The 18,306-nt window shown below is 39.9% G+C and overlaps 1 protein-coding gene across 5 annotated transcripts in view; it reads right to left on the reverse strand.

Annotated features, from left to right (window-relative positions):
* Positions 1-18,306, reverse strand: part of TBC1D2 (TBC1 domain family member 2) — a 101,466-nt gene that overhangs the window by 30,586 nt on the left and 52,574 nt on the right. For all 5 annotated transcript variants that reach the window (XM_077476253.1, XM_077476254.1, XM_077476252.1 and 2 more), the window contains exons 5-10: positions 13,247-13,338; positions 12,425-12,615; positions 7,917-8,297; positions 7,031-7,141; positions 2,406-2,596; positions 1,710-2,180 (exon numbers count right to left, since the gene is read on the reverse strand). In XM_077476253.1, the coding sequence (XP_077332379.1) occupies positions 1,710-2,180; positions 2,406-2,596; positions 7,031-7,141; positions 7,917-8,297; positions 12,425-12,615; positions 13,247-13,338 (1,437 nt within the window). The remainder of the gene's footprint in view (positions 1-1,709; positions 2,181-2,405; positions 2,597-7,030; positions 7,142-7,916; positions 8,298-12,424; positions 12,616-13,246; positions 13,339-18,306) is intronic.

Below are 18,306 nucleotides of genomic sequence, written 5' to 3' on the forward strand. Positions count from 1 at the left end.
TGTTTTACCCTTAGGCACAAAAAGAATTCATGTTGGCATGTTTTTCCTAAAGTAGAACTCTACAGGGTCCAAGGTAGACCATGACAGAAACAATAGTATTTTTTTTCAGTAGGGTGGGAAAGGAGTTACAATCTCTCTTTTTTTATTATTCTTTTTGCTCATTGGGAAGACTCCCCTCATAACCATTCCTGGATATGAAGACGCAGACAGTGGCCTTAAAGTTCCAACATTCTATTCAAGAACAGATTTTGGCTTGAGTTTGCACTTATAATAATTGTTGACAAGTCATAATCTGATATTAACCGATAAATGACAATTAATTTGACATTTCTTGCTGAAGGACTCTGGTCTTCACTAATAGGGTGGAACTGGAGGCTGGAAAACGTATATATAGTATGTAGGTTGTTCACTACTGAAAGAACGTTTCTTTTTAAAGTAATATCATCACCAGAAAAATATACAAGCAACCACTGGGCTGCTGTTAGAAATCACGGGGCCCTGTACAGCCTACCCGACAGACACCCCAGAAATATTAAAAGGATACTTTCTCTAAAAATACAGTAAAATCATTCATAGTGGGCAAACACAAAATTCCCGGTAAATCTAACAGATAAAACTGTATTGAGTTAATAAATAATGCTCTGTGTGTGTGAATAAGGTCTTGGGGCTCGTTTGCATGGTTCTTGGGGTTTGTATAGTGTGAATCAGTGTTTTTTTTATATGTGGCTGGAGCTGTGCGTACCCTGTGTTATGCTATGAGTATGCAGCGGCTGTTAGAACACAGCCGCAGATCATAATTCAAAAGGTGTCTGGGTGCAGGTCTACAGCTCCAAAACACAGAAAGTATGCGTTCAGGGCCATTCACCTTCACACCTGTCAAATAAGGACCTTCGGCTGTGTTCATACAGCTGCTTTGCCCTCATAGAATAACAGGAGGCTCCAAACATACCCTACAAACAGGTAGGGTGCTCGGCACGGTGGGGGGAAATTACTGGAACTCATCCCCTGTATGGCTCTCTCTGCAACAGCTAAAAGCTGGCGGGAGGGAGAAGCTGGCATTTAGCTGCTGCAAAGAGAGCCATACAGGGAAGGGTTTCCATTAATCCCCCCACCGAACCAATCACCCTCCCTGCTCACATCCAATTCCCCCTGCTGCCCGGGCTTCCCAGCTAGATCAGGCCCACTACAGGAGGACCGGTGGTACCCCCTTATTGGCAGCCCTAAGTAGCCTTAGCTGTTCTACTCCTGAAAATCAATGTTGTACCCCTGGCTGTGTTGAACTTTAAAAACTGAGACAGGAACCCAAAATAAGCACATGCTGATCTCGGGACTGGCCCGAGATCAGCACAGTGATTATGCACCAGCACATCGCACTGTTCCTTTTTTTTTTTTTAAACAAGCTTTATTGAAATGTCACAGACATCTCATTCAACTGCCAGCCCACACACCACTACAAGCGGTGTGAACCGGGCAGATAGGAAGACCAGGCATTTTGCCTTATTTGGTGGCACTGCACTGGAATAGCCTCCCAACGCAGTCCCACCGCATGTGTTATGACTGAACCCTTAAAGTATCTGCCTAATAAAATGTAACTAACATGTACTGTTCATTGATTCTGTGTACTTAATAGACAGTGCAAGACATGCTTTCAGGCAAAGATGTAATTACATTTCATAACACAGTAGTTGCCGTTTTATGTATATGCTTACCTGTTCAATCCCTGACAGTACCCTATGGTTGGGTTTTGCCATGAGTATGCAAGAAGCACCCTCCTCAGCTTCTGAATAAACTCTGATGTAGGGCAACTGAAGTGCTTGTTATTGGTCAAAGTTCGGTGTATATCAAGTTCAATCTGCTGAGAGGCTGGATGCTGAGAACTCTCACACTTTGTCTGAAGATCTGCATAATGGCGTGATCTGATGTGAATCCGTTGAGCAGTGAGCCATTTCCATACACGTTTACGGTGTTCTGGAGGGATTCCACACCTTACTAAGTTCTTCAGCTCCATAGAATGGTTGAGTTCCTCGATACTGTTCCATTTTATTCTTAAAGGTTTGTCCACAACCTCATGCGTGAGAAGCTTATTGGATCGAATTTCTAATGCTTGAATTTTAGCTAAAAGTTTCAAGTGTTCCACCTCATATTCTGGTATTATAGCAAAGCCATAGTCATCATATTCACTAAAAAATATAGACAAATTTTATGTTAGTTACAAAATAAAAAGGCAGAAGATTATATTCATATATAATACAAACTGTGATAGAATGTAAATAGGGCAGGATTAGCCAATGAAAGCGAATGTCAGGGCAAAATTATATAAAAACATATACTGTATGCAGTATATTTCTGCATTGCATGCACATTTTTTCCATCCCAGCAAGGTCACATGCAAAATAGTCACCTACCTGAGAGGACGAAAATGTACACTCAGTTGGTTATGATCCCCTTTCATGTCAGATTGTAAGGCATCTTCTATTAGATTTTTTATGACTTCACAGTACTCAGCATCCAGATATGGCAGAGCTTCCTGCAACTTTCTCAACACAATTAAATATTTGCTTTCTATTTGGCAATTTCTAGCTTCCAAGTATGAGCACTGCAAGACAAAAAAAAAGGTTGACAATTGGATTTGAATAGTAGGTAAAAGCTGAACTCCAGGTTAAGCAAATATTGTCTAAATACAAGAGACGTATATTCTTCCTTGAATTTTGGTGTGATTTGTGTATTTCTTCCAGATCTGTACAGTACTCTAGTGTAAAAATGCCCCCCTGTTATATAAGCTTCCTGTAATAAAGACCCCTTCACTGCCACTCTCTCTCTATGCACAGGACGACTGGTCTTGTATCCGCCCCCTTCTGTAGTTTTCTACAGGAAGCCTGTAGTGGGTGGGGCCTGCTGTGTTTTATATGGATTTATATCTTTATATCCTTTGTGGTAATTATTATTATAATACAAGATTAATTTTTAATTTTTACAGAAAAGTTTTTATTTATCTCAAAAAAAAAAAAAAAATACATACAAAATAAATAAATAAATAAATACAAAGAAAATCAAACAGCAAGGCACAAAGTTTAGTTCAGTGCAGTATACAAGAGATATATCTGGAAACAAGCATGTTATAATAGACAGTATGTTACATCTAGAGAATCAAGTATCTTCATGTCGGGCCTAATTCTCTATCTAGCTTAATACAAAAGCAGACAGTATAAATTGCCCTGGGGGTGGAGGGGGGAGGAGAAAAGGGGGAGAGAGGGGAAAACATATCAGTACCACAAAGTATTCAGTTAGCACAGGACGAGAGCCCCAGGGTTGTCAGGAGCTAAGGCTTTAACATGGACGCAAGTTTATATAATGGTAAATCTGAATCCACCATGGATCTCTATTGCAAGATCGTAGGTTTCCATTTGGACAGGATAGTCTTTCTGGCCAAGAATTAATATTATTAGACAAGACTGTTATTTATACAAGATTTATATAACAGTTTGGACAGCACAATTAAGTTATATATTTAAATAAATGTTTTTGTGCCTGGAGTTCAGCTTTCATCTCTAACAGGACCAAGATGGGCAATGTATTTTCTCATAAATAATGCATTTTTCATTAGCAAAAAACATCAGCTCAATGCAATGTGTTTCAAATTGTTTCTGTATTTTATAGCTTTCTAGATTATCCAAGGTGTTCCAGATCAAAGGTCTCAATTATGACCACTGGAAAATTCTTTATAATTGGCATAATCTGCTGCAATAATTATTATGTAATAGCTACATCAGAAATCCCAACATTTTATGGCAGGAAGTAGCAGGTATTTGGCTTTAGAAGTTTTTTTGAAGTCTATAGGCCTCTAGATTTTTATTGGTTAAGTTTTTACCATAAAACAGATCCCTTCAAGCCTTGGGGAGTGGCATGTACATGTAACCTACAATGTAATTATATAAAATAGATCAACAAATAACTAGTTTCAATACATTTTTCACCCAACAAGTTAACTAGCTTAAACTGGAAAAAAAATGAAATTTTTTTTATAAACATCCTGGTATTCAAGGTGTCAAGGTTTTGCAACTGTGAGCTTGGTATTAATTTTAGCAGCCCACTCGCAGCTTTCAGGGAAAGTGCTCTGGACAGCTCTAATAGAACTTTCTGATCACTTTTACAGGACCCCAGAAATGTGCGCTTGTCCAGGTTCCCGGGCTTCCCCTTCCTCTGCGGTAAACTGCTGCAAATGATCCCCCTATGACTAATGAAGCCAGAAGCGGCGGGTATTATGTTTATGTATTAGTTCAGGTTCAGAGCTAGCAGAGGTTACAATGGGGGTCTAATAGACAAAATTTGTGAGATATCACTATGAACATCAACTTGGGAACAACAAGGAGAATATGGAGCCCATGAGGAATTTTGGGTACAATAGGTTTTTGCAATTTTACAGGTGCGCAGTTTTATGGCTTGACATATTTGGTATTCATGTACTCAGTGTAACCTCTTTTAAATTTTACCAAAACCTTGGGTATTATATTGCATGTCTTTGCACTAAAATTAAATTTGGTGTATTTTTTCCTGCAAATGTCTGCTTGACAAACAGTTGCAAAAATATCATGCAACATAAAAAAGGAGCTACCCTAATTTTATTCTGGTTTCAGAAAATAAATAATTGTTTAAGAGTTTAAGGTAATTTCTAGCAAAAAATGCAGACTTTACTGTGTATAAAAATAAAAAAAACTCTTTAGGTTAACAAGTGTTTAAAGTCATACTAAAGCTGCAAATACTCCCCACCAACAGATTAAAATCCACAGCTCCCTCCCCAGCATCAACATTTTCTCCTCAGCTTCTTCCAGGTGCCAGGTTTTTGTCTTTTTGATTGCAAATCAGGAGATCAGTCATTTCAGCACACAGGCATTGTGGTGACAATGTACTCTGAGCTGGGCATGCACAACTCACTGTACTTTTTAGGGAAGACTGAACAGACAAGAAAGTCTTTTTTTTTTTAGCATGTCTCTTCTGCGATAAATAGCCTGCCTGCTTGCAGCTTATTTTTTTTTGTACCTTTAGGCCTGGTTCACACCTATGCATTTTTAAGTGCATTTTCAGTTTTGCAGAAACACACTACAGTCCATTTAATATGGTTTCCTATGGATGTAGTTCACATCTGTGCATTTTATGGAAAGGGTCGGGGACTTTTTTCTGGTTTTTGGTTCCATAGACTTCAATGGATCAAAAACGTGTATGGAAAAATGCAAAATGCACCTGGAATATGCAAACTGCAACCTGCATAGGTGTGAACCAGGCCTAAGTATAGTATATGTTTTGTACATAAATCTTTTGTACAACTTCTGACTAAGCCCTGCTAAAACGTTTTAATCACATGCCGACCGGGCCATAGCCGAAAGACGGCTACGGCAAGGTCGGCTTATTCTGGGAGGGTGTCCATGGACGTCCTCCCAGAATCTTGCTCCCGCGCACCCCCTGGGGCACGCACCCAGAAACATCTGTGCCCGCCGGGTCCAGAGGACCTAGCGCAACACGGATTACGGTAAATGGCCACTGGTAGCTGTTTACCACGTGATCGCTCCGTCAAATGACAGAGCGATCACTTGTAAAAAAAACGGCGTCACTTCATGACGCCAGTTCCTCCCTCCCCTCTCTGTACCGATCGGTACTGTGAGAGGGGAGAGGGGGAGAGATGGCAGCAGCGCTGTGGGCTGGATGTGAAGTGCCCACATCACTGCTCAGCGACAATCCTCTGCCCATACTGTGCAAAACTCTGCCAATACTCTACAACACTGTGCAATTCTCTGCCCATACTCTGAAACACTGTGCAATACTCTGCAACACTGCAATACTCTGCCAATACTCGCAAATATTTTTTTTTACCAAATTTTCAGTCTTTTTTGATTAATAGCGCAAAAAATAAAAAACCCAGCGGTGATTAAATACCACCAAATAAAGCTCTATTTGTGTGAAAAAAAGGACAAAAATTTCATTTGGGTACAGTGTTGCATGACTGAGTAATTGTCATTTAAAGTGTGAGAGCACCAAAAAGCTGAAAATTGATCTGGTTAGAAAGGGGATTTAAGCGACCAGTGGTCAAGTGGTTATGCAACTGCAGCAACAGTTTTATTTCTCTTTGTGAAACAAGAAAGGTTTATACCATACAAATAAAAGCTGACTGCAGCAGCTCCACTAATGTTATATGTTTTTTCCAACCTCTGTAACTGACAATTTATTGGACAGCATGTCCTGCATGTAAATGTGGAATAAAATAAATCCATGAAAAATAAAAATGAATATATTGATTACTGTACTATCTATACAGGTGTTAACCCCACAAGAAACCATACAATATATTTTGCTAGTGGGAAATAAAACCCACCCACTGCTTTATAACTTGGTGTGAATGTTTCAGAATGGTCATACTGTAAGCCTATCAGGTTATCTACACAACAAAGGATGTAATCTTCCAAGAAATTCCCAGAACCCCTTCCTAAAAAAGAATAAATGCCTCTGCTTTACTGGGACAGTCCAATGTTCCTTTTTTCCTTTGATAGTATGTTCTTTTTATTTTACATTTCTGAATACAAATTACAACTTACCTAACATGTTGGATATCCAATTTATGCCTTAATCCATCCTGTTGGATGTTTCTTTTAAGTCATCCAGAAATTTTGAATGTCTTTGTAATATTGTTTATTTAATCAATAAAAACGATTGAACCATAAAAAAGAACAAATGCAAAAAAAATACTTGCAATATTACATTTTGTGAATGTAAACTTTTTATTATTAACTATTTATTAAAATTATTTTCATTATGTTATTATGGGTGGACGACACCATATTTTGATATTGCAATAGCCAGAAAAAAATGATTGAAAGTGTAGGGGCCTGTTGGAGATCTCATCATTGTTGATGTGGAAAGATAGAACAAGCCACCATATTTCAAGCTAATTACACTTATACAAACATGAAATACTATATGCATTTTAATCAGAGCTGACCCTAGGAAGAAATCCCCAGGCCACAAAAAACAAGGCTGTTACCTTCATTAGAAGAGCGGATTCTTTCTCAGCTGTGTTTCTCCATAGGTCTGTTACTTGGTGGATTTCAGAGTTTAAAAACTGGTTCTGTGTTTTGTAGGCATTTATGTCATCCTTCAGAAGGAAAACAAGAAATTAAATGGTTACAGTCTATCCATACATTTGTATATCATGTTGTGCAACCAGGATCTGCTTTCGATACTAAAAAGCTACATGTCTTTGTCACATCTGCCCACAGTACATTCAAACGGCTTTGTTTGTTTTTTTCTTATGTGAATACACAACACTTTACCATTTTGTGATAACTTGGAACACAAGGTAGCAGATTTAATACCATCAGGTGAGTCCTGTGACACTAATTTGGTTGCATTGTCCTACATTTTAAGCATATCTAAATCCAAGAACAAAATTTTAATGTATTGTAGCTTACTTTTCCTTAATTTTATTTGTGAATTGTTTTCCTTTTTTTTTTCTTTTCACCTAGTGATCCAGCCAGAAACACACTTTGCATCCTAGGTGAGTGACAACCACACTGTATCCAAGAGAAGAAGGGTTGCCACCCTAACAAGAAAGTGTGTTAGGACTATGTAACATCTCCCCTTCTCCATGACATAAAGGAAGTGCTTTGTAGTCAACAGAGACAGTTTGGAACAATGTTGTCTGCACAGGAAAAGCGCACAGGAAGTTATCAGCCCTCAAGTTTTTTGGCTAAATTAATAGTTATTTTTTTATTGCACTTGGTGAACAAATATAATAAAACACTTTCAATATATTTAACAAAGCATAATGGAGCAAATAATAAAAATATATTGTTAGAGTTTACATGCACTTTAAGTTGTTTTATCACCACTTTGCGTTTCATTAAAGATGCATTTCAAATATATCTCACCATTAGGCTTTCAATCTTCTGGTAATGCTGCTGTAAGGTATCATTTAAGATGCTGTTTGCGACATCTGGATCATTGTGGCTGAGAAGTTGTTCATTTTGTTTCAAGATAACTTGCTGCTTTGCGTTATTTTTCTCCATTAACAGTTGAATATGCTCTTTTAGTTCGTCAATGTGGAAATCCTTGAAGCTAGCACACTGTTCCAGATCTTTCTTCTCCTGTTCAAGAGCCTCAACTCGTTGTTTTAGGTCCTCGATTTGCCTAATCTTGTGACGTATCATTTCAAGTCTATCCTTTTCGTCTGCAGCATTCAGGTAATCATTGCAGGCTCTCTTTTCCTGGTGAGCAGATTCAAGAGCTCGGTGCAGAAGCTTTACAAGATCCTGACATAAACAGAAGAAACAAGAGCAAACATGTAATATTCCTGCAACAAAATATCCTGAGATAAAAGACAAGGAAAATCTACGATTAACTGCTTGAGAAGGCCTAATAGTTCATTTTAAAGATTTTTCAATCAATAGGGTAGCATGTTCCCTAAAGCTGGCCATACATGGATTGCAATTTTAGTTTAGCAGAGAAGGCCACATTTTGAGCCATGTATGGGAACAGTGGTTGTGCAGAAGTTTATCTTCCGATCAACTTCTGTACAGCTAGCCTATCAAATAAGGTTGCTCGATCTATGCCACCAGTTACAGCACTGATCAGTGTATTCTGACAGCAAGTCTCCCTTGCTGTCAGAATCTTCTTTTGGGGGTGGCAAACAAATACCTGCCATTGGCATGGCATGGCAAAGAAACAGCACCTCCTGCACGGGCGGTCCAGCACTTGCCCACTTGTGTGTTGGGGCAGTGGTGTCCTCTCCTGGAGTGCGCTCAGCGGCCGTAGCGGCTCCGGTGTCCACTCCTCCAGCTTCCTTCGCCGTGCGTCTCCTCTTCCACCAAAGTGCTAGGCATACAATAGGATCGCCTGATGCTTTGGCCAATTGGGAAACAGGACCTGCCTCCTGATTGGCAGGGAGGAACTTTAGTGTGATAATAGCGAAAATTAATTTGCTATGATCACACAACTGGGGGGCTTCAGAGCTTAATGCTCTGCACTCCGAGGCTACCCTTTTTTGAAGCCTATTAGAGCCTCTAATCAGCTCTAATCAGATGCTTCAAAAAAAAAAAACACCATGATATGGTATGGTTCATAGTATGGTGCTACTGAATTGTAGATCAGGGGGCAGGATGCATGGATAGGAGAGACGGCGCCTGTGCGCCCTCTATGGATGGGCCGCCACTGATCCCTACTGTCAAAATACGATAGCTGGAATGTGAGGAATCATACTGAAAAAACTGAATCATCTATCGACTGCTTTAGTGGAGTGGGTTTTGGTTGCAAAACTCACGCATCATCAGCTAAGCAAATTTTTGTTTAGCAACAGACAAAAGTAGTGCCACAGCAGGAGGTCAGGGCATGAATGTTCACCCATGTACAGTATTTCATAAAACAAGTAAAAAATCTGGATTACTGCACTCCTTTGTTTTTCTGAGCAACACTTTATTTATTGAAAACGGGTCCATAAAAGCAGCTCAATGGTACAAAAGTACAATCACTGCAGGGATACCCGCGATCGTGTCACAGAGCTGAAGAACGGGGAGATTCTGATGTAAACAGCATCTCCCCATTCTGCCTAATGACATGACTCTGATCATCTGCTCCCTGTCATTGGGAGCAGCGATCAGTGTCATGTCACACACAGCCCATCCCCCAGACAGTTGGAAACACTCCCCTAGGACACACTTAACCCCTCCCCGCCCCCTAGTGGTTAACACCTTCACTGCCAGTGACATTTTTACAGTAACCAATGCAATTTTATAGCATTGATCACTGTATTAATGCCAGTGGTCCCAAAAATGTGTCAAAATTGTCCGATGTGTCCACAATAATGTCGCAGTCATCATAAAAATTTCTGATCGCCGCCATTACTAGTAAAAAAAAAAAAATTAATAAAAATTCCATAAAACCCAATTTACGTATAACTTTTGCGCAAACCATCAATCAATATATTTTACCAAATATATCTAGAAGAATATGTATCGGCCTAAACTGAGGAAAAAAAAAATTTTTATATATATTTTTGGGGGATATTTATTATAGCAAAAAGTAAAAAATAATGCATTTTTTTCAAAGTTGTCGATAATTTTTTTGTTTATAGCGCAAAAAATAAAAACCGCAGAGATGATCAAATACCACCAAAAGAGAGCTCTATTTGTGGGAAAAAAAGGACGTAAATTTTGTTTGGGATTCACATCGCACGACCGGGCAATTGTCAGTTAAAGCGACTCAGTGCTGAATCGCAAAAGGTGGTGTGGTCAGGAAGGGGGTAAATCCTTCCGGGGCTGAAGTGGTTAAGTAAAGCCAGTCATTCTAAAGTCATGATTAAAAAATAATTATCCCCTTTAAGATGCACATATAGTATTCTATTCAGTCCTGAAAAAATTGCCACTTCCGATACATTCAGGTCCGCCTGTCAGTTTTTTAGGCAAACCTGAACGGATGCTCCATACACCTCTATGGAGCATCGGATGTCAGCGTTGACATGTCCTCTGACATCCAACCCACTCCGATCCGAAAAAGTGTGACGGAGAAAAAACCTACTTTTCCATCCATCTGCGGATCGGGTGACGACGGACTCTGCAGTCCGTCGTCATCCGATCTCCCATAGGGGAGAGCGGCACTCTGACAGGTTGGATGTTCACGGGGCGGATCAGCTCGGATCCGTCCTGTGTGAAAGAGCCCTAACTCCTTCTTGAAAACACATTAAATGTTACACCTGTATAACATTCAACATGTTGATGAGCATTTCCCCACCACCTGAGTACTTCCCCATGACAGCGTGCAGGATTATTCTCCCCACAGTCACTTTTAGAACTGGCACAGCACTGCCCACACAGCTTGATTGCTGCTCGTGGCCGAAGCTGCCAGCAGTAATTGTGTGGAAAAAAAATCAGACAGGCTAGTTGTACCCAAGTCCATTGATAGATTGGCTTGGGTACAGTCAGTCCATAAATGAATCAAATCTTGGCTGGTTCCTGCTGAAATAGTCAAATTTAGATCCATGTATTGCCAGCCTAACTGAAAGCCCATACAGAGGTACCTCCAGGTTGCCATATTGCATTGCACTGTACAGAAAAAACAGAGCTGCAGATGGAAAAGATCATTTTTAATAACGTTCAATTACAATATGACTTGTGTCAGAATTGTATATGCTATATATATTTTTTTTTATTTGCTATTTTTTTCCCATATAAGTGGAGTTACTTTAAAAGGCCTTTAACCAGCATAGGACAACATCTCACATTTTTCTGATATTTGTTTTTTCTCTCAATATTTTTAGTTTTTCCAATTGATGATAGGATGGATGCATTTGCATTAGGCAAGTGATCACTCCCATCTTCAGAGATTGCTGTAACATACCATGCTACAGATTTAAGACATACATAAACAGGAAAGCCAAGCATGTCCATGCACTTAGCAGACAGCCTCATTGCCAACTTTATTCTAAGGGAACAACAGTAATTCCGTTTTGAATAAACTCTGGCAAATTTAATTTTATTGTAGGAAATATTAGCCAGGGACATCTAATTGGATTTGAAGGTGCCCATATATTTGGCTGTCATCCGGTAAAAATCATCTGTGGTTTCACACACACAGGCGTCTAGAGGATTCAAAGTCCTCTAGAGGAAAATCCCCTGGGTTTTTCCCAAATGCGTGAGTAAACAATGCAGACGCCATTGACAGTTACACAAGTAAGGCCACGTGCAGCCATTAACTTGTATGGTCGGCTGTATACTGAACAGTGGCAGTCCGTAATGCAGAGCTCAGAGGGCCACCCCCCTATTCGTGCATGCGGCTCCCTAATCTATATGCCGGGCGCTGGACGCATGGATTCAGATTTTTTTTTTCAAAAAATCAATAGCAAATTAACATTTGCTCCTGATTCTCCTCCCTTGCAATCAGGAAGCACCACCCAATTGGCCGAGAAGAGAAGTGATCTATTGGCCCCTAGGAGGAGGAGATGCAGATGCTGAGGCGAAGGAGATACAGGGGATGCCGCCACCCAGAGAAAGCGCTGCCTGCGACCTTAATGGGGTAAGTGCGGGGCCAGTGACCACTGACCGGGGGGGGGGGTGGATGCATTGTTTGCCCCAAAAAAATATATACCACCAGCCGCCACTGATGCTGAGCCACAGGAAAGCACCAAGAATTTATATGCTAGAGGGTTTTGAAGCCTCTAGACATCCAAGTGCATGAGGGCTAAGGGTACTTTAATGCTGATTGACAAGTGATTCTGACACTTTAATCTGTTTGGAAAATCTGCTCTTATTTAATTTAAACAATTTATTGTTTTTCCCCTAAATTATACTTTTTCAGAAACCTTGATTTATTCTGATCAGGACTGCGTTAGAGAGAAAATAGTGCTGCATGGCTCCAAAACAGAAAAAATAAAATAAAAAAGGTGCACCTTTTGAGACTTTAACTCCTCCGTCAATGCTTGTATCTGTTGTTGGGGATTGGATATCTTTTCAAAATGGATGGTTTCCGGCAATAAACTGTCATGATTAGAGGCTGCGCTCCAATTTTGTCTTCTTGCCTTCCTGTTGAAGTTTAATGATGGAGACAGCTTTGGAACTTGCTTTGCTATGGCTTCACTTACTGGAGAATCAAACAGAAACTGATTATATGTTATTGTTGTCATCACACCAAGGCCATAACTTAATAGCAGGAGATTGAACTTTGGTTTATGACAATGCTAAGAATTTATAATACGATTATAAAAATAACATTACGTTAATGTTCTACACTTATATATTTTAAAAGTATAAAGTGTGTATGTGGGGGAGGTAATAGCTCAAATAAAAATAAGAACAACCAAAAAAAAATAATAAAAGCACAATGCTAATTTGATGGTAATAATAAATGAAGCTTCAGTTGTCCTCCAGAAATTGCCAAAATCATTTACCAAAAGACAACAGAAAAAAATCCAAAAATAATGATGTTGTATTTTCTAAAGTACGGTACACAAGATTTTATGAAGAAGGTATAAAATCACACATCTTCTGCTAGATGGAAAAAAAGTGTCAAGAAAGGCTTGTTCTCATAATGGTTGCTATTGCTGCAGGCTAAAAACAAACAATTATTTTCTGAAATCTACATTTGGCTTCTTTAATGTGCTTCCTGCCTAAACACACACACACATATATATAGATATATATCTATATATCTATATATTTATTTCCTATAAAGAGAATTTAAATGGATAAAAACCTAAATATCACAATGTTACCTTCAGCAGCTGGTTCTAAATCATCAAAATGAAAAACACTTCTGCTAGTTGATGGAGAAGGCTTTGTAACACAGAGACTGCGTACTGTATTCCTATTAAGAAAAAAAAGAAAAAAAATCAGTATACAGAAATCTAACCTATAATCATGTTATTTGACAATCGAGTTAAAGCAGTAGCTACTGAAAACGAAACTCTAGGCCGATAACTAAATATGTATTTGGAAAGATGATTGAGATACATATACAGTATTTGACATGTATAATTCTGAGCTCAGGGTCATGTACTATGTAAGTACTGGAGTTATTGGACCAGATTTCCGTCTATAGTGTATTATGCAATGCACAAGCTGGCGCTTCCCTTCCATTGATTTTCTTGATGGGCATGCATTACAGAGAACTACTGTAACGTAAAGGCATGCAAATGATGATCTTTCGTATAGGAGTTTGGCTTGAAAGAAAACATATGCCTCCTGGGTCTCTATGTTGTTCTTTAGTGCAGTACGCTCAACAGCAGGGAAGCAGGAGGAGGACAAGACCCACCCTTGAAAGAAAAGGTTAATATTTGGTCATACCTCAACCACTTGATGATCCCCTTCGTGAACAGGCCATTTTTTTCCTAGTTAGCGCTGCACTTTTTTTTTTTTTTTTTAACAGGTAAGTTTTTATTTATCACCATTAAATACATGAAACAAACATTGGTGCGATACAACAGCGCATCGCACATCTCAACATAACAGAGTGTTCAGTGTATAATCAGTTAAACAGACTTAGAATTTAGCTGATGATGGTCAAGAGGTATAGGGAAGGAAATAAGGCAAAAGGGAAAAAGAAGGGGAAGAGGAAAAAAGGGGGGGGGAGGGGGGGAAAAAGAGCAAAAATCACATCTCCAGACATAGCTTATAGTGACAAACAGTTCACATCAGTACCGCTTTTAACCCACATCATTCAGCAATGAGCAAGTAAATACAGGAGAACATCCGAACATCCTGAAACCCGCAACCACCCATCCCGCTATTAGCCCATCTACACTCCCACCCAGGATCCCCAAATCTTATCAAATTTGGACGGGCACTTACGACTCATGTATGTCAGCTTATATAGTGGAAGGGCGGAGTCAATCAGCCCTTTCCATTGTGAAATCCCAGGGGGGTCCGCCTTCTTCCAGTTAAGGAGAATAGTCTTCCTGGCATAAAATGCCGCATAAAATACAAACAATTGTCTATGTGTACCCACCACCACTTTGTCACATACCCCCAACAGCAAGACCACAGGGTCCAGCCCCACCGAGAGGCCCCCCACCGAATTCAGCACCCCCACCACCCCCTTCCAGAAGGTCTGAATAGCTGGGCATTCCCACACCACATGCAGAAATGTCCCAACCTCCACACCACATTTTGGACATCTATCTGAGCTTAGTGGGTATATTCTCGAAAGTCTCTGTGGAGTGTAGTATGCCCTATGAAGAAACTTCAGTTGGATAAATCTGTCGCGCGCAGAGATCATCCGGGGAATATAATTCTGAATGCCCTCCTGCCAGTCCTCCTCATCAAGTGATGGGAGATCAGACCTCCATTTGCTAAAAAGGGCAGACTCCGTCTCGGGTTCCGAAATGGAGAGCCTAAGGTACAGGGAGGAAAGGATCCGATCCACATATTTGCCTATAAGAAACTTTTCAATTTGGTTCGAGCAGACCGAGATTGGGGCAGGGAATTGGGCCCGTGCCGCATGGCGCAGCTGCAGGCATCTAAAAAACATCTTATTCGGCAGCCCAAACTCCCTCTTAAGAGTATCAAAGTTTAGGAGGACCCCCCTAGGCATAATCTGCTAGCGCTGCACTTTTTTTAACTGGTAATTGTGCGGTCATGCAATGCAGTACCCAAACAAAATTTGTATTATTCTTTTCACAAAAAAGAGCTTTCTTTTGGTGGTATTTGATCACCACTAGGGTTTTTCATTTTATGCAATATAAATGAAAAAAGACTGAAAATTTTGAAAAAGGATGCCCCTTTCCTCCAAACAGCTCTCACACAGTATAAGCCCAGTCTTCCCACCCACCTCTTTGTGCTGCTGAAAGAAGAAGAAAGATTTATAACATGATCTGCACTTTTCAAAGTGTAGAAAGGGGAAGACAGCAGATACACAAGTAAAACCTATGTAGGAGGATTTGTTTAATCTCTAATTATATATGAGGCTATTCTCTTCACTGGGTATACAGTAAGTGAGGGTTTACAACCACTTTAATGCAGGGAATGCATTAGGGTAAAAAAAAATTCAACCTTTAGGACCACTTTAAAATTCTGACTTGTAATCTATTTTATTTTAAAAGATTTCAATATAAATAAACAGAACAAAAACAGAACATAAATCTTCACCATCAAGTTCCTAACTAGACAGAACAGATCTCTTTCTGGTAAGGGATGGGCTTCTCTCAGACAAAACAAGCTTTTTGCAAACCATTTCATTTCTTACAGAGCAATTTTCAAATACAGCTCTCTTAGATGGTTTTCCCGAGTCCCAGGCCAGAGCACCTTTCTTAGCCCTTGTAAACACGGTTCGAAATTCCGACGGAAACGGTCCGATCGGATTATATTGTCGGAAAATCTGATCGTGTGTGCGCTCTATTGGACTTTTTCCGTCTGAAAAAATTTGAGAGCAGGATCTCAAATTTTCAGACAACAAAATCCAATCAGACTTTGTATAGCATTCTGATCGGACAAAGTGCCACGCATGCTCAGATCAAAGTGCGAGAGCAAAGCTATTGGCTACTAGGCTGAACGTAGTCCCGTCGCAACGAATGAACGTCATTACGCTCCGAACAATCAGATTTTCCGACAACTTTGTCCGACCGTGTGTATGCAACACCAGTTTCGGACAAAATCAGACGGATTTTGTGGTTGGAATTTCCGATCATGTGTACAAGGGCTTACTCCGGCCCTTCCTTCTTTATCCCACCAGCTCCTGGTCAAAAGGGGGGAAGCAAAACCCAGTTCAACTTTCACACCGCCAAAGTGGCCGCAGAAAACCTTAGTTTCCCACATATGAAAGCATGTAAACATACCGTCCCTCAACCACCTCGCTTTCATTATTTCACGGTGTATATAAAAATTTAAAAAACAGTGATCCACATAATTATACTGACACCACAATCTGAATATCCTAAAGACATAGACAAATGTGAACACAAAACATTCAAATAACTGTCATGTTACTTCCAGTGAAGCGTCCACCAAATATTTATGGCACTCCCTCACATTATTGATATGATCTTTTAAAAAGAAAAGGTCCATCACACTTATCCTTTTAATAGCCAGGACTTGGCTCTGTCCTCTCCAGTGGATAAAAGTTATGTTCACTCCAAGAAATCAATCCATGCTCAAAGACAAAGGGAAGGAAACACAGTGCTCTCCATATTGAGATGTTTTATTAATACAACTAGAAACAATCACTATATTAAAGAGGAGCTCTAGGCTCCTTCAAAAAAATTTAAAGTCAGCAGCTACAAATACTGCAGCTGCTGACTTTTAATAATTCGGACACTTACCTATCCCAGGTTCCAGCAATGCGGGGGAATCAAAGCCCTGATCATCTCCCCCTCCACTCAGCGGTGCCAGTATTGTAAATGTGGGTGCCCAGCTGTGGCTTCACAGGCAGGCACCCACTGCGCATGCACGAGACACGCGCACGACTGGCTGCGCAATCATTTGAGACCTGTGACGTGTCCCAGATGATTGCCTAGAGAGAGGGGGGATAAGTGAACTTCCTTCCGGTGTCGAGGGTGCGCCAGAAGGCAGTGGTAGCTGGAACCCTCTGAAAAGAGGATATCCGCTCCCTCCCCAAAAAAATGACATGCCAAATGTGGCATGTCAGGGGCTCACCTTCTCTTAAAGCGGAAGTCCCATTTTTGGGTGGAACTCCACTTTAAGGACCGAGTCTCTTTCTGAGATTTGGTGTTTACAAGTTAAAAACATTTTTTTTTGGTAGAAAATTACTTAGAATCCCCAAACATTTTTTTTCCTTACACCCTAGAGAATAAAATAGCGGTTGTTACAATACTTTCTGTCACATCGTATTTGCACTGCGTTCTTACTAGCGCACTTTTTTTGGAAAAAATAACATTTAGATTTACAAAAAGGACAACAGTAAAGTTAGCCCAATTTTTTTTTATATTGTGAAAGATAATGTTACGCCGAGTAAATTGATACCCAACATGTCATGCTTCAAAATTGCGCCCGGAATAGCAACAAACTTTTGCCCTTAAAAATCTCCATAGGCAACGTTTAAAAAATTGTACAGGCTGCATGTGTTGAGTTACTTATGAATAAATGGTGGAACAAATCATTTGAGTTTCCATTATGTCTTATGGGGACACTCACTTTGATATACAAGTGCTTTGGATTACAAGCATGATTCGAAATATGCTTGCAATCCAAGGTTTTACTGAATTTAAACAAAATATTTAATGAAAGGTTTCCCAGCAGAGCAACATAATTATCACAATGATCATTCAGCATCATGCTTTATAGGTATGAAATAAGCTAGAAAAGTGTGATAGCTCGCCATTCTGAACCAAGGACAAAAATCTTGCTCTATGTTCACAGTCCAAAAGGTACATTGTAAATCTGTACGATTAATCATTAAAAAAATTGCGATCTCGATACCCCCTCATGATCCTAATCCAGCATTTTCATGATTCATGTAACAAGTGCAAAGCCGTTCTCTGCTCAGAGCTATCCAAAAACAAAAAAAAGAACCTCCGGCAAAGTTTATCACAACATGATCTCAGTGCTGAGAGATAAAAAGAAACATTTTATCATTTGGTTCTTTTAGCTCAAAGGGATGAACTTCGGTCTGCAAATGAGGGCAGTTTAACCACTTAAAAGAGAAGTATAGCCAAAGCTTGTTTGATTGTACTTCCCTTATGGATCACAGGAGTGCAATTCATTTTGCACTTCTGTGACCTATTTTCAGCAGAGAGTGGGCTGAAGTCTGCTCTCTGCTGACGTTACAGAATGCAGTCCAGGCACTGCGTCATCACGACAATGGAAGTTTGGGTCCGCCAAG

The sequence above is a fragment of the Lithobates pipiens genome, unplaced genomic scaffold (assembly GCF_037356315.1).
Source record: "Lithobates pipiens isolate NorthernLeopardFrog02 unplaced genomic scaffold, aLitPip1_a1.2 Scaffold_13, whole genome shotgun sequence".
In the NCBI taxonomy this organism is placed as follows: domain Eukaryota; kingdom Metazoa; phylum Chordata; class Amphibia; order Anura; family Ranidae; genus Lithobates; species Lithobates pipiens.